This window comes from Schistocerca serialis, chromosome 3, assembly GCF_023864345.2.
Source record: "Schistocerca serialis cubense isolate TAMUIC-IGC-003099 chromosome 3, iqSchSeri2.2, whole genome shotgun sequence".
NCBI classification, from domain to species: Eukaryota; Metazoa; Arthropoda; class Insecta; order Orthoptera; family Acrididae; genus Schistocerca; species Schistocerca serialis.
This window is the reverse complement of record NC_064640.1, coordinates 655929805-655949190: the sequence shown is the minus strand read 5'-3', so window position 1 is coordinate 655949190 and position 19386 is coordinate 655929805. Positions and strand designations below refer to the sequence as shown.

At 42.0% G+C, this 19386-nt stretch overlaps 1 protein-coding gene across 6 annotated transcripts in view; it reads left to right on the top strand.

The window, feature by feature from the left end:
- The first annotated feature begins 2668 nt into the window (after nucleotides 1-2668).
- LOC126470536 (MOB kinase activator-like 3) overlaps nucleotides 2669-19386 on the top strand; it is a 64138-nt gene continuing 47420 nt past the window's right edge. For all 6 annotated transcript variants that reach the window (XR_007586231.1, XM_050098466.1, XM_050098464.1 and 3 more), the window contains exons 1-2: nucleotides 2669-2835; nucleotides 10692-10842. Coding sequence is in view for 5 of the 6 variants with exons in the window: in XM_050098466.1 (XP_049954423.1) it covers nucleotides 2794-2835; nucleotides 10692-10842 (193 nt within the window). In the remaining variant the exon portion in view is untranslated. The remainder of the gene's footprint in view (nucleotides 2836-10691; nucleotides 10843-19386) is intronic.

Sequence of the window (19386 nt, the reverse complement as noted above, 5' to 3'; positions counted from 1 at the left end):
TTTTTTTACATTATGAAGTTTTTTATAGATTACACTTTGTGGCTTTTCAGTGTTCACATGTTGTTGACTTTGTCATGGAACTGAACACGAAGTTTGGCATCATTGATGTAATACTGGTTGTACCGTATATCTCCTGTTTCTAAGTTTTGCAGGGCAGTTCATACTGGCTGTCATGTCATGGCAAAACATTCCACAATGCATTTCAAATGGCATCATTCACACCAGCTGTCATGTCATGTCGCATCACGTCAGGGGGACCCATGAGAAGCCTTACGTCACAGCACCATCAAGGTTTCTCCGAGACGAAGTTTTGATGGCTGGTATCATCATCCATTGTTGATTACTACCCTCTTGGTAGTGACATGTGGTAGTCTGCATCATAGTCTTCTTGCGACCATACGTTTTCGTGACCACCACTGTCAGCAATCATATACAATGGCTACTTTCCTGCCAAGTCTTTCTCCAGTATTGCTGAAGTAACATCCAGCTTATCAAAGCCCTATTGCCCAGCCACATTCAAACTCAGTGAGGTGTTGATAATGGTGTCTTCGTCGCTTTAAAGGCATTCTTCACTAACATCAACTCACCACGTCCAATCTCAAAGGTAACTAACGCTCTCATTTTTTTTCCTTTGTTATCATATCATCTTCCTCGCCCCATGTGGGTGGGGTGGGAGGGGTTGGCAGTGGACAACCAAACCTGCTCTTCAGCCAGTGGACGTTATTTTCTGACTTAGTCGCTAAACACAGAACAAGGAGACAAAAACAATAGTGGTACAAGTCCATTTTTGTTCATTCTGAGATACAGAGTCCTAAAATTAAAAGAGCGCTGCAGATTTTTCAGTGCTCTTTTAACTTTAGGACTCTTTATCTCAGAATGAACAAAAATGGACTTGTACCACTATTGAAATAAGCCCTTCAATTTAAAGTTAATTCCAAAGGCGATGTTAATGGGAGAATGTGAGAAATAGTGATGTTCCTATGAACAGTTGAAAAACAGCGATAAAAATGTGGACATGCAGGACAGTTAAAAACACTTAAAGAACACTACATCTACATCTACATGGATACTCTGTAAAACACATGTAAGTGCCTGGCAGATGGTTCATCGAACTACCTTCACAATTCTCTATTATTCCCATATTGTATAGTGCGAGGAAAGAACGAACACCTATATCTTTCTGTACGAGCTCCGATCTTCCTTATTTTATCGTGGTGATCGTTTCTCCTTATGTAGGTCAGTGTCAAAAAAAACTTTCGCATTCGGAGCAGAAAGTTAGTGATTGGAATTTCGTGAGAAGATGAGGTGTGGGTTGAAGGTTTAGAGAGGGTAGGATATGGCTCTGGGCTGGTCCCTCCAGTGGGCTGCAATCAGTGCAGCTGCTGTTTGATAGTGTTGTGGCGTCTGGTGTAGCAGTGGTGGTGCAGTGAGATATAACTTGTGCAGGTGTTGCAGGGGCAATGGCGAGTGCAGGAAAGGGTGAAGTGGAGGATAGGCAAATGAAAATGGCGGAAGGTGGTAGAGGAGGTGTCGCAGGGAGGGGTGGGTATGCAGCTGATGTGGCTATGGATGGGGAAGATACTGTGTGGAGCGGGGGTAGGCATACGGTGGTCGGCTGGACAAAGCACTCCATGTAGTGATGGTGGGAGTAGGGAAGGTGGTGGTGTTAATGGATGTGGTTGGGGTGTTTATAGTGGGTTGAGGAGTTGGGTATAAGGTTGATGCATCCCAGCGACAGAATGCCTCTGAGATGGTATAGGCTGGGCTCAACGATGTCTGAGGTGATGTCATGATGGTAGATTAGGAGTGGCAGTGATGGAGACAAAGACGAGTAGATGGAGGCGGCGGTGAGGCTGTGGCTGTGACGACAAAGTCTAGGAGGAAACGCATGCGAGAAGATGGTGACGGTGCTGCTGGCAGCAACAACGGTTGGCAGCTACGACAGCGACGGCAGTTGTGCAGCAAGACTAAGGTGACGACAGGAAAACAACGATACGCGAGGAGATGATGAAGAACTCATACACAGAAGACTGTCTGGACGACACAAGCAAAACCATACAGATGTATAGCATAGGGAAGTGGCTGCTACTGGTCTATGTAAAACCAAACAGTAGCAATAAACGAATTAGTGCTAGTCAGTTGATGCACTTCCGCTAACGGCTGTTAAAGCGTGTATTTAAAGCAAACTTGATTTACATCCTCATAGTGGTGCTACCATGCGACTGGCGCGAAATTTGAATAAACATTGTCTTTCAAGTGTAGAAAAACGCCAACCAACCTTCGTTTTTGTCGCACAGCTCCTTGTTTGTGTTGCGATTTTTTTCCATCAGTGTATTTATGTATTCGGGTAACTCGTTAGCCTGTCTTTCATCATTTATTACGTATTTTTGACACTGATGAGGGTAGGGAAACTGACAGGTAGTTCTAAATATTTTCCTAATTATTGTTTTTTACAGAGGACACAAGTACGTGCCGTAATGCTCTGGGAAAATATCTGTACTTAAACACTCGTTTATTAAGCCTGTGACTGGAGTTTGTAGGCCGTCAGTGCACCCTATCGGAACAGAGAACTACTACCAAAACATATAATGCAATATGCAAATTTCCATGTATTCTTTTTAATCGACACGCCACTATCGAAACGTGAGCTATCGTGCATCCACCTGTTTCGACTGTCACGCTCGAATCTGAATACACTTTGTGGCATAGCGATAGGGACAACCGCAATATCCTGTTTGTTTTGTTGTTTGTGCGTGTGGGGTGTGCAAGTTTTGTAATATATGGGCAAAACCAATGGCACTGAGTGGTTTCGTGGAATTCTTCCAGAAAGGAAGGGTATGGTGATATTTGCGTAAAATTATCGACAGAGTGCTGTATCATCTCGTATATTTTTAGAAAAGTAGACTCGCTCCAGCGGGTCGGCATCGGTTATTTACGTTTAGTTTTTTGCCGTTCGGCACATAATTTCAGCTGTTTCGGTGACTTTCTGTTTTTAACTTTATATGGTCATCTGCACTGATGTAACAAGGACAAGAAATGTCACGAGAGAAGTGTAGATGTGTATGATTGCATTTTTCTCCACAGTGAAGCTAGTTCTATTAACTAAGCGGATTAAGTGATTTTAATTAGTGTCCGAAGAGCCAAAGATTTGGCCAAGGTGTGTCTCAAATTCTGTTGTTTTACTGTATAGATTTGGATAAAATGGAAATAGATACCCGGAATCTAATTTGCCATGGTACACACGTTATACTGGTCGTACACAGTAAATCATAGATTCATACAGCAATTGTCTTGTACAGCAGTATCACTGTATCGGTTCCCGTAACAACAATGCAGTTTACTTTTCATTTATTGTTGTTGCAATTGTCCACATAGGAGGCAGGCTGTCAACGGATAGAAACCCCAGTTCATCCAAAGGTTCCATAAACTGTATTGAAAAGATGGTCAAAAGATATAAAAGATGATTTTGTAAGAAAACTTGAGTGAACGATATTTATGACTTTTAGGTAAAAACAAGTGACAATAAACAAGGGTTTTGTAAAATACACATAGATGGAAAATGTTGATGGTTTTTAAAACTCGTTTTTATGATTTTATTTTATAGTTAATATATTGTCACTTATGAATGCGAATTATGTCATGATGTAATGGTGATACTAGATGATACATGAAGAATTGTCATGATGGTGCAATGATGGGAATGACTATGGGGCACTGTAGAACCACAGGTAGCAACCAGAAGTCAGCTGGAATTTTAACCAATTTTCACTCCCCAACTATGAAACCCGTCTCAAGATGTACCCCTCTTCCGAGCCCTAATCACAGTGCTCCACCTCACACCATCCTTCCATTTTCTCCTTCATCCATCTTCTTGACTTCTAGTTGCCACCTGTGGTTCTAGATGGAGAAATGGAAATCTGGAAGACGGAAACACCAAGTGGTGCGAACATAGATGGTGGCTTTGCTTTTCTCTAGATTTACTTGAAGTTTCCTGTATTACACCATTTGACTAGGAGATTCAGGTGGCATTGGAGGGAGGCATGGGAGAGATGAAGGGTGTGGTGAGTGGCTTGGTAGATGGTGGTGTCAGCATATTGCAGGAGGTGTGTTGGGGTAACGGTTTGGGATTGTCTGCAGTGTACAGGATGTAAAGGAAGGTTGAAAGGACAGTGGCAGTGGCGTGAAAGATACGGGAGCAGGAGTGATTGATTGTGACGTCTAGTATGGTGTTGAAGCAAGGATGCAGACATAGTTAACTGAGAGTGTATAGGTTTGTAGCTTGAAGAGCAGTTCAGAATGCCAAATCTGTCAAAGGCTTTTTGGATATCAAGGGAGACAGATATGGCAGACTTACATTTATGCAGTTGATGGGAGATTAGGTAGGTAAGGTAAAGAAGGTGGTTGTCAATGGAATAGGTGGGACAATAGCAAACTGGGTATCGGGAATGGGTAGGTCGGTTGCAATTTGGTGATGGAGTCATTGAGAAATAATGATTTAGAAGATCTTACTGAAGACAGCTGTGAGGCTGATAAGTTGACGAGGGTGGTTTATACAATGCAATTGCGTACTTTTGCATATATGTGTTATAGATATTCTGGGTTCCATCTCACTATATAGTGTTTCTCACCTCTTCCACTTCTTGATGCAGTTGGTAAGGTAATGTTGGTAAGAATGTGAAATAGACCAGCTGTTGTCCCATGACAGCTTGTATGTGCTCTATGGGGGACCGTTCTGGTGACGGAGCTGGTCAGAACAGGTGACAATCAACTTCAAGAGCAGAAACATTAATGTGAGAAGTGTTTGCACTGTTCAATGCCCAGCAAGTACAGCAAGTGTAAGGTTATTGTAAGCTCTTACCTAAAATGGTCTTGTATGTGATTTCAGTTGTGGCTGTTCTCATCAGTCCCACACTTGAGAAAATCCATTGCTTACGGCATGGCACAGTCTACTGTTGTCACCAAAGACAACTTTGCACCATCTGCCTCTCTAGTTGCCTTTTGCTGCAGAGATGGATTGCATGGTGATAAGGTGTAGATGACACCTAATGAGTGGCACTCGTCATCTTAATCTTAAGCAAACTTTTCCAGTTGGTTAGAGATGATGCACTGATTGCAAAATTGTTTTTCATTTACCCTACAGTCATTACACTTTTAGCATTGGCTTTTCATCTGATACAGTGGTCCAGCCATTAATCTCTGTGCTGCTGCTATCCAAAACTGGTACAAGAAGCATACGCACCTTCCTCAGGCCACTGACATCAACATTGATACGAATGTGATGCCTCATTGGCAAAATTATTTATTTATCATATTCAGTGTGACCATGTGAGCCAAAGCCATTTGTTCATAGAATGAGCCAGTACATAGATCACATTACACTGATTAGAAACCTTATGAGCAAAAGAATTAATAAAACATTATGACCATATGAACAAATTACGAGAAAAATTCTGAACTACTGTAAGGTTCTCCTATACAGAATAGTAGTAGTGTGCCTCAGAGAAATATTTCAACTTAGATTGGGATACTTGGGATGTGTCATTGTTTCAGCTCTACTGGGATCTTATTGAAAATGAAACCTGCTGAATAATGCACATCTGCTCGTACTTAAGGTGGTGTAATGGGTCTCTTGAACCACCCATACTGGATGTCATCTTTGTGAGGAAGAGAATAGTATGCAGACTACATTTTTTTGTGTCTATATTATTGTTTGGAATGTAGCCTGTGGTAAGGTGTGTAGTGTAGCCCAAGGTCTGTCAGGTTGAAAAGTGACAATTTGGTTGAGTGTTGGTGAAGCTAACAAGTGTAAACACAAAATCATAGTCATGGTGACATAATGATCTGTAGCACAGTCATAGCTCTAAGTCAGGTGGAAACATTACAGTTTGGTTGTGTGTCGGCAAAGCCAAAGTTAAGGTTTCAGTTAAATTACTATGTGCCTCAGAGGATCATAGAGTTTATCAAATTGCATCTCACTACCAGCAGCTAACCCATAATTTGGCTTTTGTACTTTACATGACACTACAGTACTTTCAGTACATGTGTGGAAGGATCCATTGTTTAATAGTATAGAGAAAACTGGTGTGGGTATTTCATCAGAAGCTTTCATAATATCCGATGCACTTAATTCAGGAAGTTACAGGAAAGGGATAGAATGACCATATCATAGTGGTTGTCGCCAGTGATATGCAACACTCTTCAAAGTTGGTGTTGATGACTTTACTAGAAATCATTGCTGGTATCTTGCATTGTCGTATCATTCTGCTTTCTAACTATGATGGTATGTCCGGACATAGGATTACTACATTGTTGCCCAGGAGCATGCAGCCACTTACTTATCTCATATTTTAGATCTCCATGAACAGATCATGCATAGCTATTTAATGTTGTATAGCAGTTTGTCTTAATATATGTAGCAACAGTTTAAAAATTATATTACTCCCTAATTCTCGGAAATACGGAAGCGTCCGATCCCACCCGTCTGCTTTGACCCATGACGTCACAGATATGGTGGAAATGACCATAAAGCACGATTCCAATATGGTACATATAAAGTTGTTATGTACACATTATGAGGACGAAAATAGGGCCTACATCGAAAAACAAACACACACACTTTCCACAAAAAGCCTAATGACACTAACTGTACAAGTGCGGGAAATGGGGTGTTTTTGGGTGGGGGCAAACAAAATATAAACAAATTTAGACGCCCACCTCCATACAAAACCTCACAAAATGACGAAAAAAACAGACATCACAAAACTCCCCAAATACAACTAAACACAATATCATCTGGAATTGGACACTTCCCTTGACCTATATAGCTCAATAGCAGCTCCGATCCCATAAATTAGGATCAAACACTTCCCTTGGCCTATATAGCTCAAAAACATCTCCCAATATCAATACCAACATACACAGCCACTGATTGGGATCGAACACTTCCCTTGACCTGCACACTGTTAATTTTATCCATCATATCCATTCCTGAACAAAAACAACAACCGATTAATTTTACTAAAATTGCCACACAATGTACAGCGAACGACACTAAATTAACCTTAACGCAGAATCGTTAACTCACTGAAACGAATTCCACTACAAACACAGCTGACACTCGAACAATTCTGGAAAATGAGCAAAACCAAACTGAGCCCATTACACCACACAAACGAAAACCCTGAACATACCACCAGAGAGCACAACAAACCACAACACGACATCTACAAACACACCACACACACTAACCAAACTCCGCGCCGTCATGACGTCACACACCGGACCCTTAAAGCCGACATGTGGGATCAGATGCTTCTGTTGATCCCTAATTCTCCACTGGAGTTAACAATTTTCAGAAATGTCACATTCACAGAATTGTCTGTGTGTATGAATCGAACATTATGCTTGACCAGAATGGGCAAGGAAAGTGCCATGGTAGTGTCGATGGTGGAATGACTGAAAGTCTGGGACGACAGGGAACAGATGTAATAAACTGGACCAGTTTGAGGTGCACTTCAGTTTTTTACATGTCACAGGAAGATACTTAGTCCATAAATTTTATATATTCATGCATACATCCATGGATTCTCTGACAATGATATAGCATTTGTCATCATAATACATTGAAAATAAATTGCTCAAATATACACATACAGAGTACACAAGGACGTTTTTATGAAGATAGGATAGGACAGGTGCTTGGCTGTGGCCTTGCTGGAGGAACCAGCTCGGCATTTTCCTGAAATGATTTAGGAAAACCTAATTAAGGTGACCGGACAGAGGAAAACTCTGTTGTGCTGAATATGAGGTCATTGTTTTAACAACTGCACTGCTTCAGTTGTTTGGTCCTTATTGTACCATGTTGTTTTGACTATACATAATTTGCACAACATAATTTATAGTACCAAAATAGTTTTGCACTGTTTGTGCACAGCTCATTTTACTGTCACTGCGCACACTGTGGACATAGTTATGACTCAAGGCCACAAAATATGCTGCTATATTCTTTGCATTCCCTTCAGTCTGTCCAGAAAAGTGACTGCTGGCCCATAAACATGCAGCTATGCCCCATGACCTCTCTTTAGTCTGTATGGAAAACAGTCAGCATGCTCCCCATCATGAGGGTGGTATGAAGCTCAGTAGAGTAACACGACATTAGTACCAGACACTACAGATACTGATCTGCAATTTTCTTGAAAAAAACATTGCATTGAGAAATTACTCATTTTGTACAACTATATTCGCAAACAGTAATACCTGTTGCTCATCCTGGATCATATAGTAGATATATTTTACAAGAGCTGGGCTTTGAAGCTATATATTGTCTCATAGTGGATAAATGCTTTATTGGAATATTTCAATGGCAGTTATAGGTCACAGGGTAGTGATGCACAGAATTATAATTCTAGGGAAAAAAAAGAGATGTTAATTACTTGTATGTTAAGTTCTATTTGGTTCAAAATGAAATCAATAATGATGCGACTAAATTTTTGGGCTAAACCAAAAATTTTGGTACCACCTGTCAGCTTTGACCTGTGATGTCATCAAAGTGGTGGGCACAACTATTTCAACGTTGTGCAATATGGTGACTATGACGTTGGTTATTAAACCTGTGAATAAACATACATAACACTCAAAACATTTAACTCCAGCAATAACATGAAACTGATTGAACACCTGCTTGATTAGGTGTTTTGGGCAGGAACAGACTAAATACACAACAAGGATAATGTTACCATTCCAAACAAGTATTATACCACAAATAAAGGACACAAAATTCTCAACTTTCAAGGCAATCATGCAAAAATGAAATACTATTGGTATTGTAAACTGCTCTTGACCTGCATAGCCCATATGAAGACCATGATACCAAGAATCCCAAATGTTGTTGTTGTTCTGGTCTTCAGTCCTGAGACTGGTTTGATGCAGCTCTCCATGCTACTCTATCCTGTGCAAGCTTCTTCATCTCCCAGTACTTACTGCACCCTACATCCTTCTGAATCTGCTTAGTGTATTCATCTCTTGGTCTCCCTCTACGGTTTTTACCCTCCATGCTGCCCTCCAGTGCTAAATTTGTGATCCCTTGATGCCTCAGAATATGACCTACCAATCGATCCCTTCGTCTTGTCAAGTTGTGCCACAAACTCCTCTTCTCCCCAATTCTATTCAATACCTCCTCATTAGTTACGTGTTCTACCCATCTAATTTCAGCATTCTTCTGTAGCACCACATTTCGAAAGTTTCTATTCTCTTCTTGTCCAAACTATTTATTGTCCATGTTTCACTTCCATACATGGCTACACTCCATACAAATACTTTCAGAAACAACTTCCTGACACTTAAATCTATACTCGATGTTAACAAATTTCTCTTTTTCAGAAACGCTTTCCTTGCCATTGCCAGTCTACATTTTATATCCTCCCTACTTCGACCATCATCAGTTATTTTGCTCCCCAAATAGCAAAACTCCTTTACTACTTTAAGTGTCTCATTTCCTAATCTAATTCCCTCAGCATCACCCAATTTATTCGACTACATTCCATTATCCTTGTTTTGCTTTTGTTGATGTTCGTCTTATATCCACCTTTCAAGACACTGTCCATTCCGTTCAACTGCTCTTCAAAGTCCTTTGCTGTCTCTGACAGAATTACAATGTCATCGGCGAACCTCAAAGTTTTTAATATTTCTCCATTGATTTTAATACCTACTCCAAATTTTTCTTTTGTTTCCTTTACTGCTTGCTCAATATAGAGATTGAATAACATTGGGGAGAGGCTACAACCCTGTCTCACTCCCTTCCCTATCACCGCTTCCCTTTCGTGCCCCTCGACTGTTATAACGGCCATCTGGTTTCTGTACAAATTGTAAACAGCCTTTCACTCCCTGTACAACTCAAATTTCACTAGACCTCTACTGCTCAAACAAAACTCTCAATACAAAAACTCACTCATACCACCTCAGCTGACACAAATGGTTTGGTGGTTGTATTTAGTGTTGAATACCTAATCCAAAAAGACTGATCAAAAACATTCTGCTGACTGCCTGGTGGAAGTACGGTGAGCAGATGTGTCATGTTGCATTTGGTAAACTGAAGATGCTCATTACTGATTGAAATTAATAACCTGATTACAAGTAAACATTGTGATTCAACATTAGAATCATAATAAAGCAAATATGGCTAAACTAACAGAAGTGGGGTATATGCATGATTAATATAACACTTTTGGCACTGTGTATCTGTTGACAGCACAGTGTTTGTACTAGTTTTTGAAATGAGCCTTTTTTTATTTCTTTCTTTCTTTTGTTTCCCTGTGTCATTAGTAGCTTTTTGGAGACTGAAAGTAGGCTCTAAGAACAAGTACGAACAGTGAAAAACCATTGTTATCCATGAGTTGCAAGGTTCCAAATCCTATCTTTCACCAGCACTGTCACTATTACTAACATGCTTGTACTGTGTGATAGTTCTTTATTTTTTACACTGTCTGTCATTGGGTTGGTTATTTTGTAGATACGAGTGAGTGTGATACTTGCCTGTGATATGGAATGTCAACAAATAACAACTTGCTACAGGATGAACATTTGTATTAATAACTTGAATTTATATTTACATTGCTCTTGATTTAGGTGATGTGAATAGTGATTGTATTAAGATTTCAAGAAATGTACTTCATTATTAATTTATCTGCTTGCAGACTTTCCGTCCCAAAAAGAGCTTTGAACCAGGAACCTTAAGGTATTCCCTTCATAAACAAGCCCAAGCGTCATTGAGCTCTGGAATTAATTTACGAGCTGTTGTACAGCTGCCAAATGGTGAAGATACAAATGACTGGATTGCAGTTCACGGTAAGAATATTTACTGTCATGAATTCAGATATGATTGCCATTTTGTGTCTGATTTTTATACTATACATTGGATGTTACTGTTTTTTAATTTGTTTATATAAACATAACTTTTTGTCTAGATATCATTGTATTAATTATTTTGGGGGAGTCGTGGTGATAACCCATTGCTTCACAGAAAGTGAAGAATATTTTAAAAATTATTTCATTTTCAGTTAATCTCCCATGCTTTCTCCAATATTGTATTAGTATCACTGCACTATTCCTGAGTTCTGTGTATTTGAATCCCTTAATATAATCCATGTGTTGTTGCTTCTATACCCTCATATAATGGTAAATGTTTGTATCCTCAGGTAATTTCTCTTGTCACTCTACCGAGCGAGGTGGCGCAGTGGTTAGCACACTGGACTCGCATTCGGGAGGACGACGGTTCAATCCCGTCTCCGGCCATCCTGATTTAGGTTTTCCGTGATTTCCCTAAATCGTTTCAGGTGAATGCCGAGATGGTTCCTTTGAAAGGGCACGGCCGATTTCCTTCCCAATCCTTCCCTAACCCGAGCTTGTGCTCCGTCTCTAATGACCTCGTTGTCGACGGGACGTTAAACACTAACCACCACCACCACCACCACCACCACCTCTTGTCACTCTCATGGTGATTTTTTTGAAGCAAACAAAAATTAAAACAGGCAACATGTAGTAATTTTGGCTGATGGGGCAGGAACATAAATTTCAGTTTTTCTTTAAATGTAAAGATTGTGGTTCTTGGAGTTCATTTATCAGATAAATTCAGAAATTATCTCCATCATCAAGCAGGTTTTGGGCATTGAGACAGCAAACATTATTGTTTTTATGGTTTCCTTTCTTTCCCACATTAGATACCTTACTTTTTAAGTACATTTTTGTTTAGTTAGGGAAAATATTATTTCAAGGTGGTGGTGATTTACAAAATCTTAATATTTTTCAAAAGAACGTGAACTGGAACAAGAGCTGAACAACAGACCATCCCCAGGCATCTATATGTACAAAAAATGAACAGTGTGTTCAGTGATCACCAATCAAGAGTAATTGGCACACATGGCCTATAATTTGTGTCATTCATTCATTTAGTTAATATATTTTGTGGTTATATGAGGATCATGTTTGGTTTGAAATTGTTGACCCCATTGTTTCTAATTATAGGCTGTTTCATTACCTGTAGAAATATTAGGATGGTTTGTTTGATCAAAACTCTACTATTCCAGTAAGTAAGAGACATACAGTTATGTCAAATTATGATTTTTAAAAAGAATGGAAATGCATTTGGGAATTCTGCCTTGACCAAAACAAAGTTCTTCTTTATCTGTTAACTGGTGTCACCAAATTTAATCCATCCAAAAATAGTGAATCTCCCCGAAACACTTACCCTTTAGTGCCACCATGTAGCTAAGGACTGCCACTGCAGTGTTCAGCATTTAGGTTCATTCAGGGGCACATGTAGCTTGTGAAGTAATATGGATTTTGTATCGCCCCTCTAGTTTCAGGGTCCCAGATTAAATTCTCTGTCGCCACTTTGAAATTTTCTGTGTTAAAAAGGCCCAGATTCCCATGCTCTGATGTAAACTTAGAAACTGTATGAATAAAAAAGCAGTGGTGTTTATACAAAAGCTGCCAAATTGACATAAAGTCAAAATGTTTATTCCCAAGGTGAAAGAGACAAAATTTTTCTCATCATTCCATTCTCTTATCTTAAAACAGACATACCTACATGTCATAATGTATCATAAACAATCAACCAAGTTTTTTAGGTATTAAAGGAATACAGTACTGCTATAAAAATATATTTAAAGATGCTGCTTCGTGCATAGCACAGTTTCTGTTTGTTCACTATTTCTTGTCCCCCTCCCCACTCCCACAATATTTTTCTTTTTTTAGCTCCTCCCTCTAAAAATTGCCATGTTAGAAAGTACCAAAGTTTCCTCTCTTTAAACTGCCTCATTTAAATAATACAACAGAGTTTAGCCACAAGTACAGGGTCAGAGACTGTGAAACAGACCACTACGTTTTCTGATTTCAATTACAATTTTTACTGCATTTGTTTGAAAAGGAGGAACTGTAATGACACTGTTTAGTCCTACTGAAATAGCAATCATCATCACTGCTTATGAGACCTTGAGTGGTATTAATCGTGACTGGATACATAAAATCATACATGCTGGACTAGATTTTGTTTTCACTTACTGGAATTTTAAAAGAGCATTGTTATTGTAATGAATGACAGTATTGTGCTTTACAATATTTCTTCATTGTTATTAAGACTAAAGTGCCATAAAAATTCACTATACGTGGCGTAGAGTTACAATCTTTCCATAGTCATCCAATTTTCTTGGAACTCAGTAATAAATAGAGGAAGGTTCCAGCAGACTGAACGATTCAGAAAGTAAAAGATGCACTATAGTATCTGTCGATTTGAGGAAAGATTTTGTTCTTTTATCTATTGCATCACCTTGCCAAAGAGAGAAAAGGTCTAAGAAATGGAGTGGCAGATGGCGTTTGTATTCTGGACTGCCTGGTGCGAATTCATATTCTCCTACATGATGTTATCCAACATCACAAGGCTGCAATGAAAAATGTCACGTGGCTGGGAAAATGAGTGACTGGGAGTACAGACAATACACTAATGTTAGTAAACCCAACAACCAGTAGCCTCAGTGAAAATAGTTGTGTTAATCAGTGTTTATCCAAAACACAATGAAATATTGTTGTCTGTTCTGGTTGTTTCAAACTCAGTAGTGTTTGTGTTATAGTGTGCCATTTTTATTAATGCAAAAAAAGTGATCAGTATCTTATATACAGGCATCAGTGGGCAGAAGTAAAGCCTCACATCGTGCACATAGGGCATCAACATGAAATGCAGCGTTAATATCTGGATCTGGGGTGGAGTATTTGTCATCTCAACACTGTATGTCATTTGAACAACTTCTTTTCTTCAAAACATATTAGTTATGGATACTTTGTTCCATGACAAGCTAGATCACCAGACCATACTCTATTTTTTATGAGGCAATGTTGAAATGTATAATATATGAGCATGATTTCTAGCATGAAAGGAAATAAAAAATGCCAGTGGTATTACACAAAGGGGGCACAGACACGATGGATTATGTTCACTAATCCTTTCTTTGAAGTGTCAAAGTTGACCCCCCCCCCCCCCCCCCCCTCACACACACAGCTAGACAGTACTTCGCTGCGGGTCCGGGAGTCAGAATAGGCCCGAGGTACTCCTGCCTGTTGTAAGAGGCAATTAAAAGGAGTCCCACAAGTTTCGGCCTTTGTGATGGTCCCCTGTAGGGTTTGATCTCCATTTTTCAAAATTTTCCCGAAGAGCGAGCCAATTGGGGAAGGGCACCTTACATGGTGCATCGTGTCCATCATGCGCTGAGACCTATCACATAATTTGTTGACGTGGATCTGCACTGCTGCTCATTCTTCAACTGTTGGGCAAGGTCACCCTCCCGGGTGCATATTTTTCCATCAACTGTGCAGTATCGTTTTATGCGCTGACAATGACAATCGACTTGTTTGCTTGGGTGCAGCTGATACTCAGCAAGGTAGCCAGTCCGTTGTGGTGGGGCCGCCATGTACCCTGCTGGTTGTAGCCACCTGACCACACAGGGATCACTCTGCTGATGCCTGCACTGTTAACTCCCCACGTATGCCAAGGAGTAGATGCCTGTCTCCCTGGGGCATCAAGACTCCCGGCAATGGCCATCCTGCCAGGTGGCCCTTTCTGAGGCTGGGTGGCACCTGTGAGGAGGGCGCCTGGTCGGAGTGTGTGGCATCAGGGTGGATGACACGCGATGAAGCGTAGTACATCATCTCTTGCTGGTGGTCAAACACCAGCAGTCTCTAAGCGTTCATGGGCTCAATTCAATGCACAGAAATACAACCCTAAATCGCTCCCCTCTTTGGCTACACCATGGGAGGAACATCAGGCTTAGGATGGCAGCAGCTTTTTTTCGCCCCGGTACCTTGTATGTTAGAGAGCTGATGGGGCATCTTTCAAGACGATGAAGCCTCAGTTTTTTGTTGAGCATTTAGAGGACAAGTTTGAATAGGTGGAGGGCTTGTGCAAAATAAGATCTGGGTCAGTCTTGATCAAAACAGCATCCTCTGCCAAGTCACAGGCTTTACTCACTTGTGACAAGCTGAGGGATATTTCTGTAACCATCATGCCCCAGAAGAGCTTAAATAAGGTCCAGGGTATCATATTTCACAGGGACCTTCATTTGCAGCTCAACAATGAGCTGTGCGCCAATTTAGAATGACGAGGTGTACATTTCGTTTGGCATGTCCACCAGGGTTGGAGGGATAATCACATTTCCACAGGTGCCTTCATCTTGGCCTTTGCGGGTGATACATTACCCGACAAGGTCAAGGTGATGGTCTACCGCTGTGATGTAAAACCCTATATCCCTCCTCCAATGTGGTGCTTTAAATGTTGGAAGTTTGGTCATATGTCTTCCCACATGTCGAGATTGCGGACGCCCATCACATCCCAATACTCCATGTGCCCAGCCTCCCATCTGTGTCAACTGTGGAGAGCACCATTCTCCTTTCTTGCCAGACTGCAGGATTCTCCAGAAAGAAAGGAAAATCATGGAGTACAATACCCTGGACCAACTGACCTACACTGACGCTAAGAGGAAATTTGAACGCCTACATCCTGTACGCATGACATCGTCTTATGCCGCCTCTACAACTGTTCTAGCCCCATCAGCCCTGCCAACCCCAGTCACCTCCCAGAGCCAGAAGACTACACCTGCCCCCTTGATGGTGGGGGGCACTTCCCACCCTGTTGCTCCTGCACCACCTGCTTCAGGAGCAACACCCTCCCAACCATCGGGGACATCCGTCCCCCATTCTAAGCCGGAGAAGCATACAACTTCTTCGGCTGCTCTCACTGGGAAGGGGTCCCTTGGGTCACTCCCTTCCCAGATTTCTACTAATGGGAAAGATGACACCTGCCAGTGGCTGAAGAGCCCAAAAGCAGCTGGTTGCAGGGCTTCTCGCTCATCCTCAGTCCTGGAGACAGAATCAGTGAATTCCTCCCAGCCAGGGAAACCCAAGGAACAGTGAGAGAAATCCAAAAAGAAGGTCCCTAACACCAAGGGAATTGCGGTGGCACCCACACCACCGCTACCTCCAAGCTCTGTGTCTGTGGATGAGGTGGAGATTCTGGTGTCCGCTGAGGCCCTAGATCTCGCCGGACCCTCAGAAGAAATGGATATAGACTGCTCAGTCAAAAAGTCGGTGCCAGCAGGTGACCCAGAGGCGTAAACTGCGTCATTGAATGTTCCATGCCTTCCCAGTCTCACGATGACATCATCCTCCAGTGGAATAGCGGCGGTTTTTTCCACCACCTGGCTGAGCTACAGAAACTGTTACGCTTTACACCTGCTATCTGCATTGTCCTCCAGGAAACCTGGTTCCCAGCAATGCGTACCCCTGCCCGGCTATAAGGGATATTACAGGAACCGTAGCGACTATAATCGAGTGTCAGGTGGCATTTGCGTTTATGTCCTAAATTCAGTCTGTAGTGAACATTTGCCCCTTCAAACCCCACTTGAAGCTGTGGCTGTCGGAATAAGGACGACACAGGAAATAACTGTCAGCAGTGTAAATCTTTCTCCATATGGTGTAGCATCCCTGAATGTATTAGCTGCACTGATTGATCAACTCCCTAAACTTTTCCTACTTTTGGTAGATTTTAACACCCATAACCCCTTGTGGGGTAGCACTGTGCTTACTGGCCGAGGCAGAGATGTCGAAACTTTACTGTCTCAGTTCAACCTCTGCCTCTTAAATACTGTGGCTGCCACGCATTTCAGTGTGGCTCATGGTAGTTACTCGGCCAGTGATTTATCAATATGCACCCCAGGACTTCTCCCATCTGTACACTGGAGAGCACATGACGACCTGTGTTGTCATAACCACTTCCCCATCTTCCTGTCACTGCCCCGGCATCAAGTCCACAGACGCCTGCCCACATGGGCTTTAAACAAGGTGGACTGGGAAACTTTCACCTCTGCTTGTCACCATTGAATCTCACCGACATGGGAACACAGATGTGATGGTTGAGCAGCTGAAAACAACAATCTTTTTTGTGGCAGAAAACGCGATCCCTCGTTCTTTAGGGTGCCCCCAGTGAAAGACAGTCCCTTGGTTGTCACCGGAAGGTACTGAAGCAATTAAGGAGCACCAGCGAGCTCTACAGTGCATAGGTGGCACCCTTGCCTGGAGCACATCATAGCCTTTAAACAGCTCCATGCTCGCGTTCAGCAACTTATCAAACGACGGAAGTAGGAGTGTTGGGAGAGATATGTCTCAACCACTGGGTGCCATATGTCACCTTCCCAAGCCTGGGCAGAGATGAAACATGTTTTCGGGTGCCAGACCCCAACAGGTGTTCCTGGTGTTAACATAAATGGCGTGTTATCTACCGATGCAAACGTGATTGCTGAGCACTATCCTTGAGTCTGTGCGTCAGAGAATTACACCCAGCCTTTCGCACTCTCAAACGGCAGGTGGAAGGGAAATTCCTCTCATTTACTACATGCCACAGTGAATCCTATAATGCCCCATGTACAGAGTGCGAGCTCCTGAGTGCCCTTGCACATTGCCCCAACTCAGCTCCTGAACCAGATCGAATCCACAATCAGATGATTAAACGTGTCTCATCTGACTACAAGGGACATCTCCTCATCTTCAACTGGATCTGGTGCGATGGCATTTTTCCATAGCAATGGCGGGAGAGCACCATCATTCCGGTGCTCAAACCCTGTAAAAGCCAACTTCATGTGGATAGCTATCAGCCCATCAACTTCACCAACATTCTTTGTATGCTGCTGGAATGTGTGGTGTGTCGGCGGTTGGGTTGGGTCCTAGAGTCACGTGGCCTATTGGCTCCATGTCAGGGCGGCTTCCGCCAGGGTTGCTCTACCACTGGTAATCTTGTCCCCCTCAACTCTGCCATTCAGTCATCCTTTTCCAGACGCCAATACCTGTTGCCATCTTTTTTGACTTACGTAAAGCATATGACATGACATGCTGACATCAAATCCTTTTCACATTATACAAATGGGGCCTCAGAGGCTCACTCCCGATTTTCATCTAGAATTTCCTGTCGCTTTACACTTCCCATGTCCAAGTTGGTGTCCCCCATAGTACATCCGTCCCCCATAGCACATCCGTACATGCCCCGAGGAATCGTTTGTTGTGTGTACTGATTCCTTGAACAGCCTACAAGATATTGACCAGTGCTACCCTTGCCATCCTTTGGTGGCGTCCATCCAGGAGTGCGTCTATGCCCTGGACCAGTCGCGTCATTCAGTGGTGTTTGTATAGACCCCAGGACACGTCGGCATCCCAGGCAACGAACTTGCTGACAGTCTGGCCAAACAGGCTACGTGGAAACCGCTTCTGGAGATGGGCATCTCTGAACCTGACCTGCGTTTTGACATTCGCTGCAGGGTTTTTCGCCTTTGGGAGACGGAATGGCATAACAATATGCACAACAAAGTGTGTGTCATTAAGGAGTCTATGAATGTGTGGAAGTCTTATATGTGGGCCTCTCGCAGGGAATCAGTTATCCTCTGCTGGCTCCGCATTGGCCATGCTTGGGCGACCCACGGTTAACTCTTGCGCCATGAAGACCCGCCTCAGTGTCGGTGCGGCGCCTGGTTGACAGTGGCCCATATTCTGGTGCACTTTCTCACTTTGACTGCCCAGTGACGAAATCTTGGGTTACCGGACTCATTGCCGCTAATTTTATCTGACAACGCCTCATTGGCTCATTTAGTTTTACGTTTTATTCATGAGGGTGGGTTTTATCATTTGACCTAAGTTTTAGCGCATGTCCTTTGTCCCTTTTGTGTCCTCCACCCTAGTTCTTTTAGGGTGGAGGTTTTAATGTATTGCAGAGTGGCTGGCTTTTCCTTTTTATTCTTGTGGTCAGCCAGCCACTGTAGTCTGCTTTCTTGTTTTACTCTCTTCTGTTTCTAGCATCTCTGTTTTCTTGTCCTCTTTCGTTCCTTTTGGGGTTCCTTGCCTTTCCTTCGTTCTTGTGGTTTTTCCTTTCTTTCTGTTTTTTTATGTGTCTCATCTGTTTTATTGTAACACTTGTGGCATTGTTTTATTAGGAACAAGGGACCGATAACCTCACAGTTTGGTCCCTTCCCCCCCTCTCTTTTAAGCCAGCCAACCAACCAACCAATAAGACAGTACTTATGAAATGTATATACAACAAAAGGTTTTGTGTTTCTGTGTAATTTCAGTGCTCACACTTTCATATTACATCTATTTTGTGTAACTGAGACGTAAATCAGTTTCCACATTTTGGTTTGTGATTCTTTTTACCAGTTTATTTTAACACATTGGCTGCCATGGTATAGTTGGGTTACCGACCCCTTGGGCCATTTACTTTTTTTCAATATCGTGTTTTAGTTTGCTCCAAGTAAACTTGTTAAGTGCAAATGAAGTGAAAATATGGCATTTTAGTAACTTTTTAAA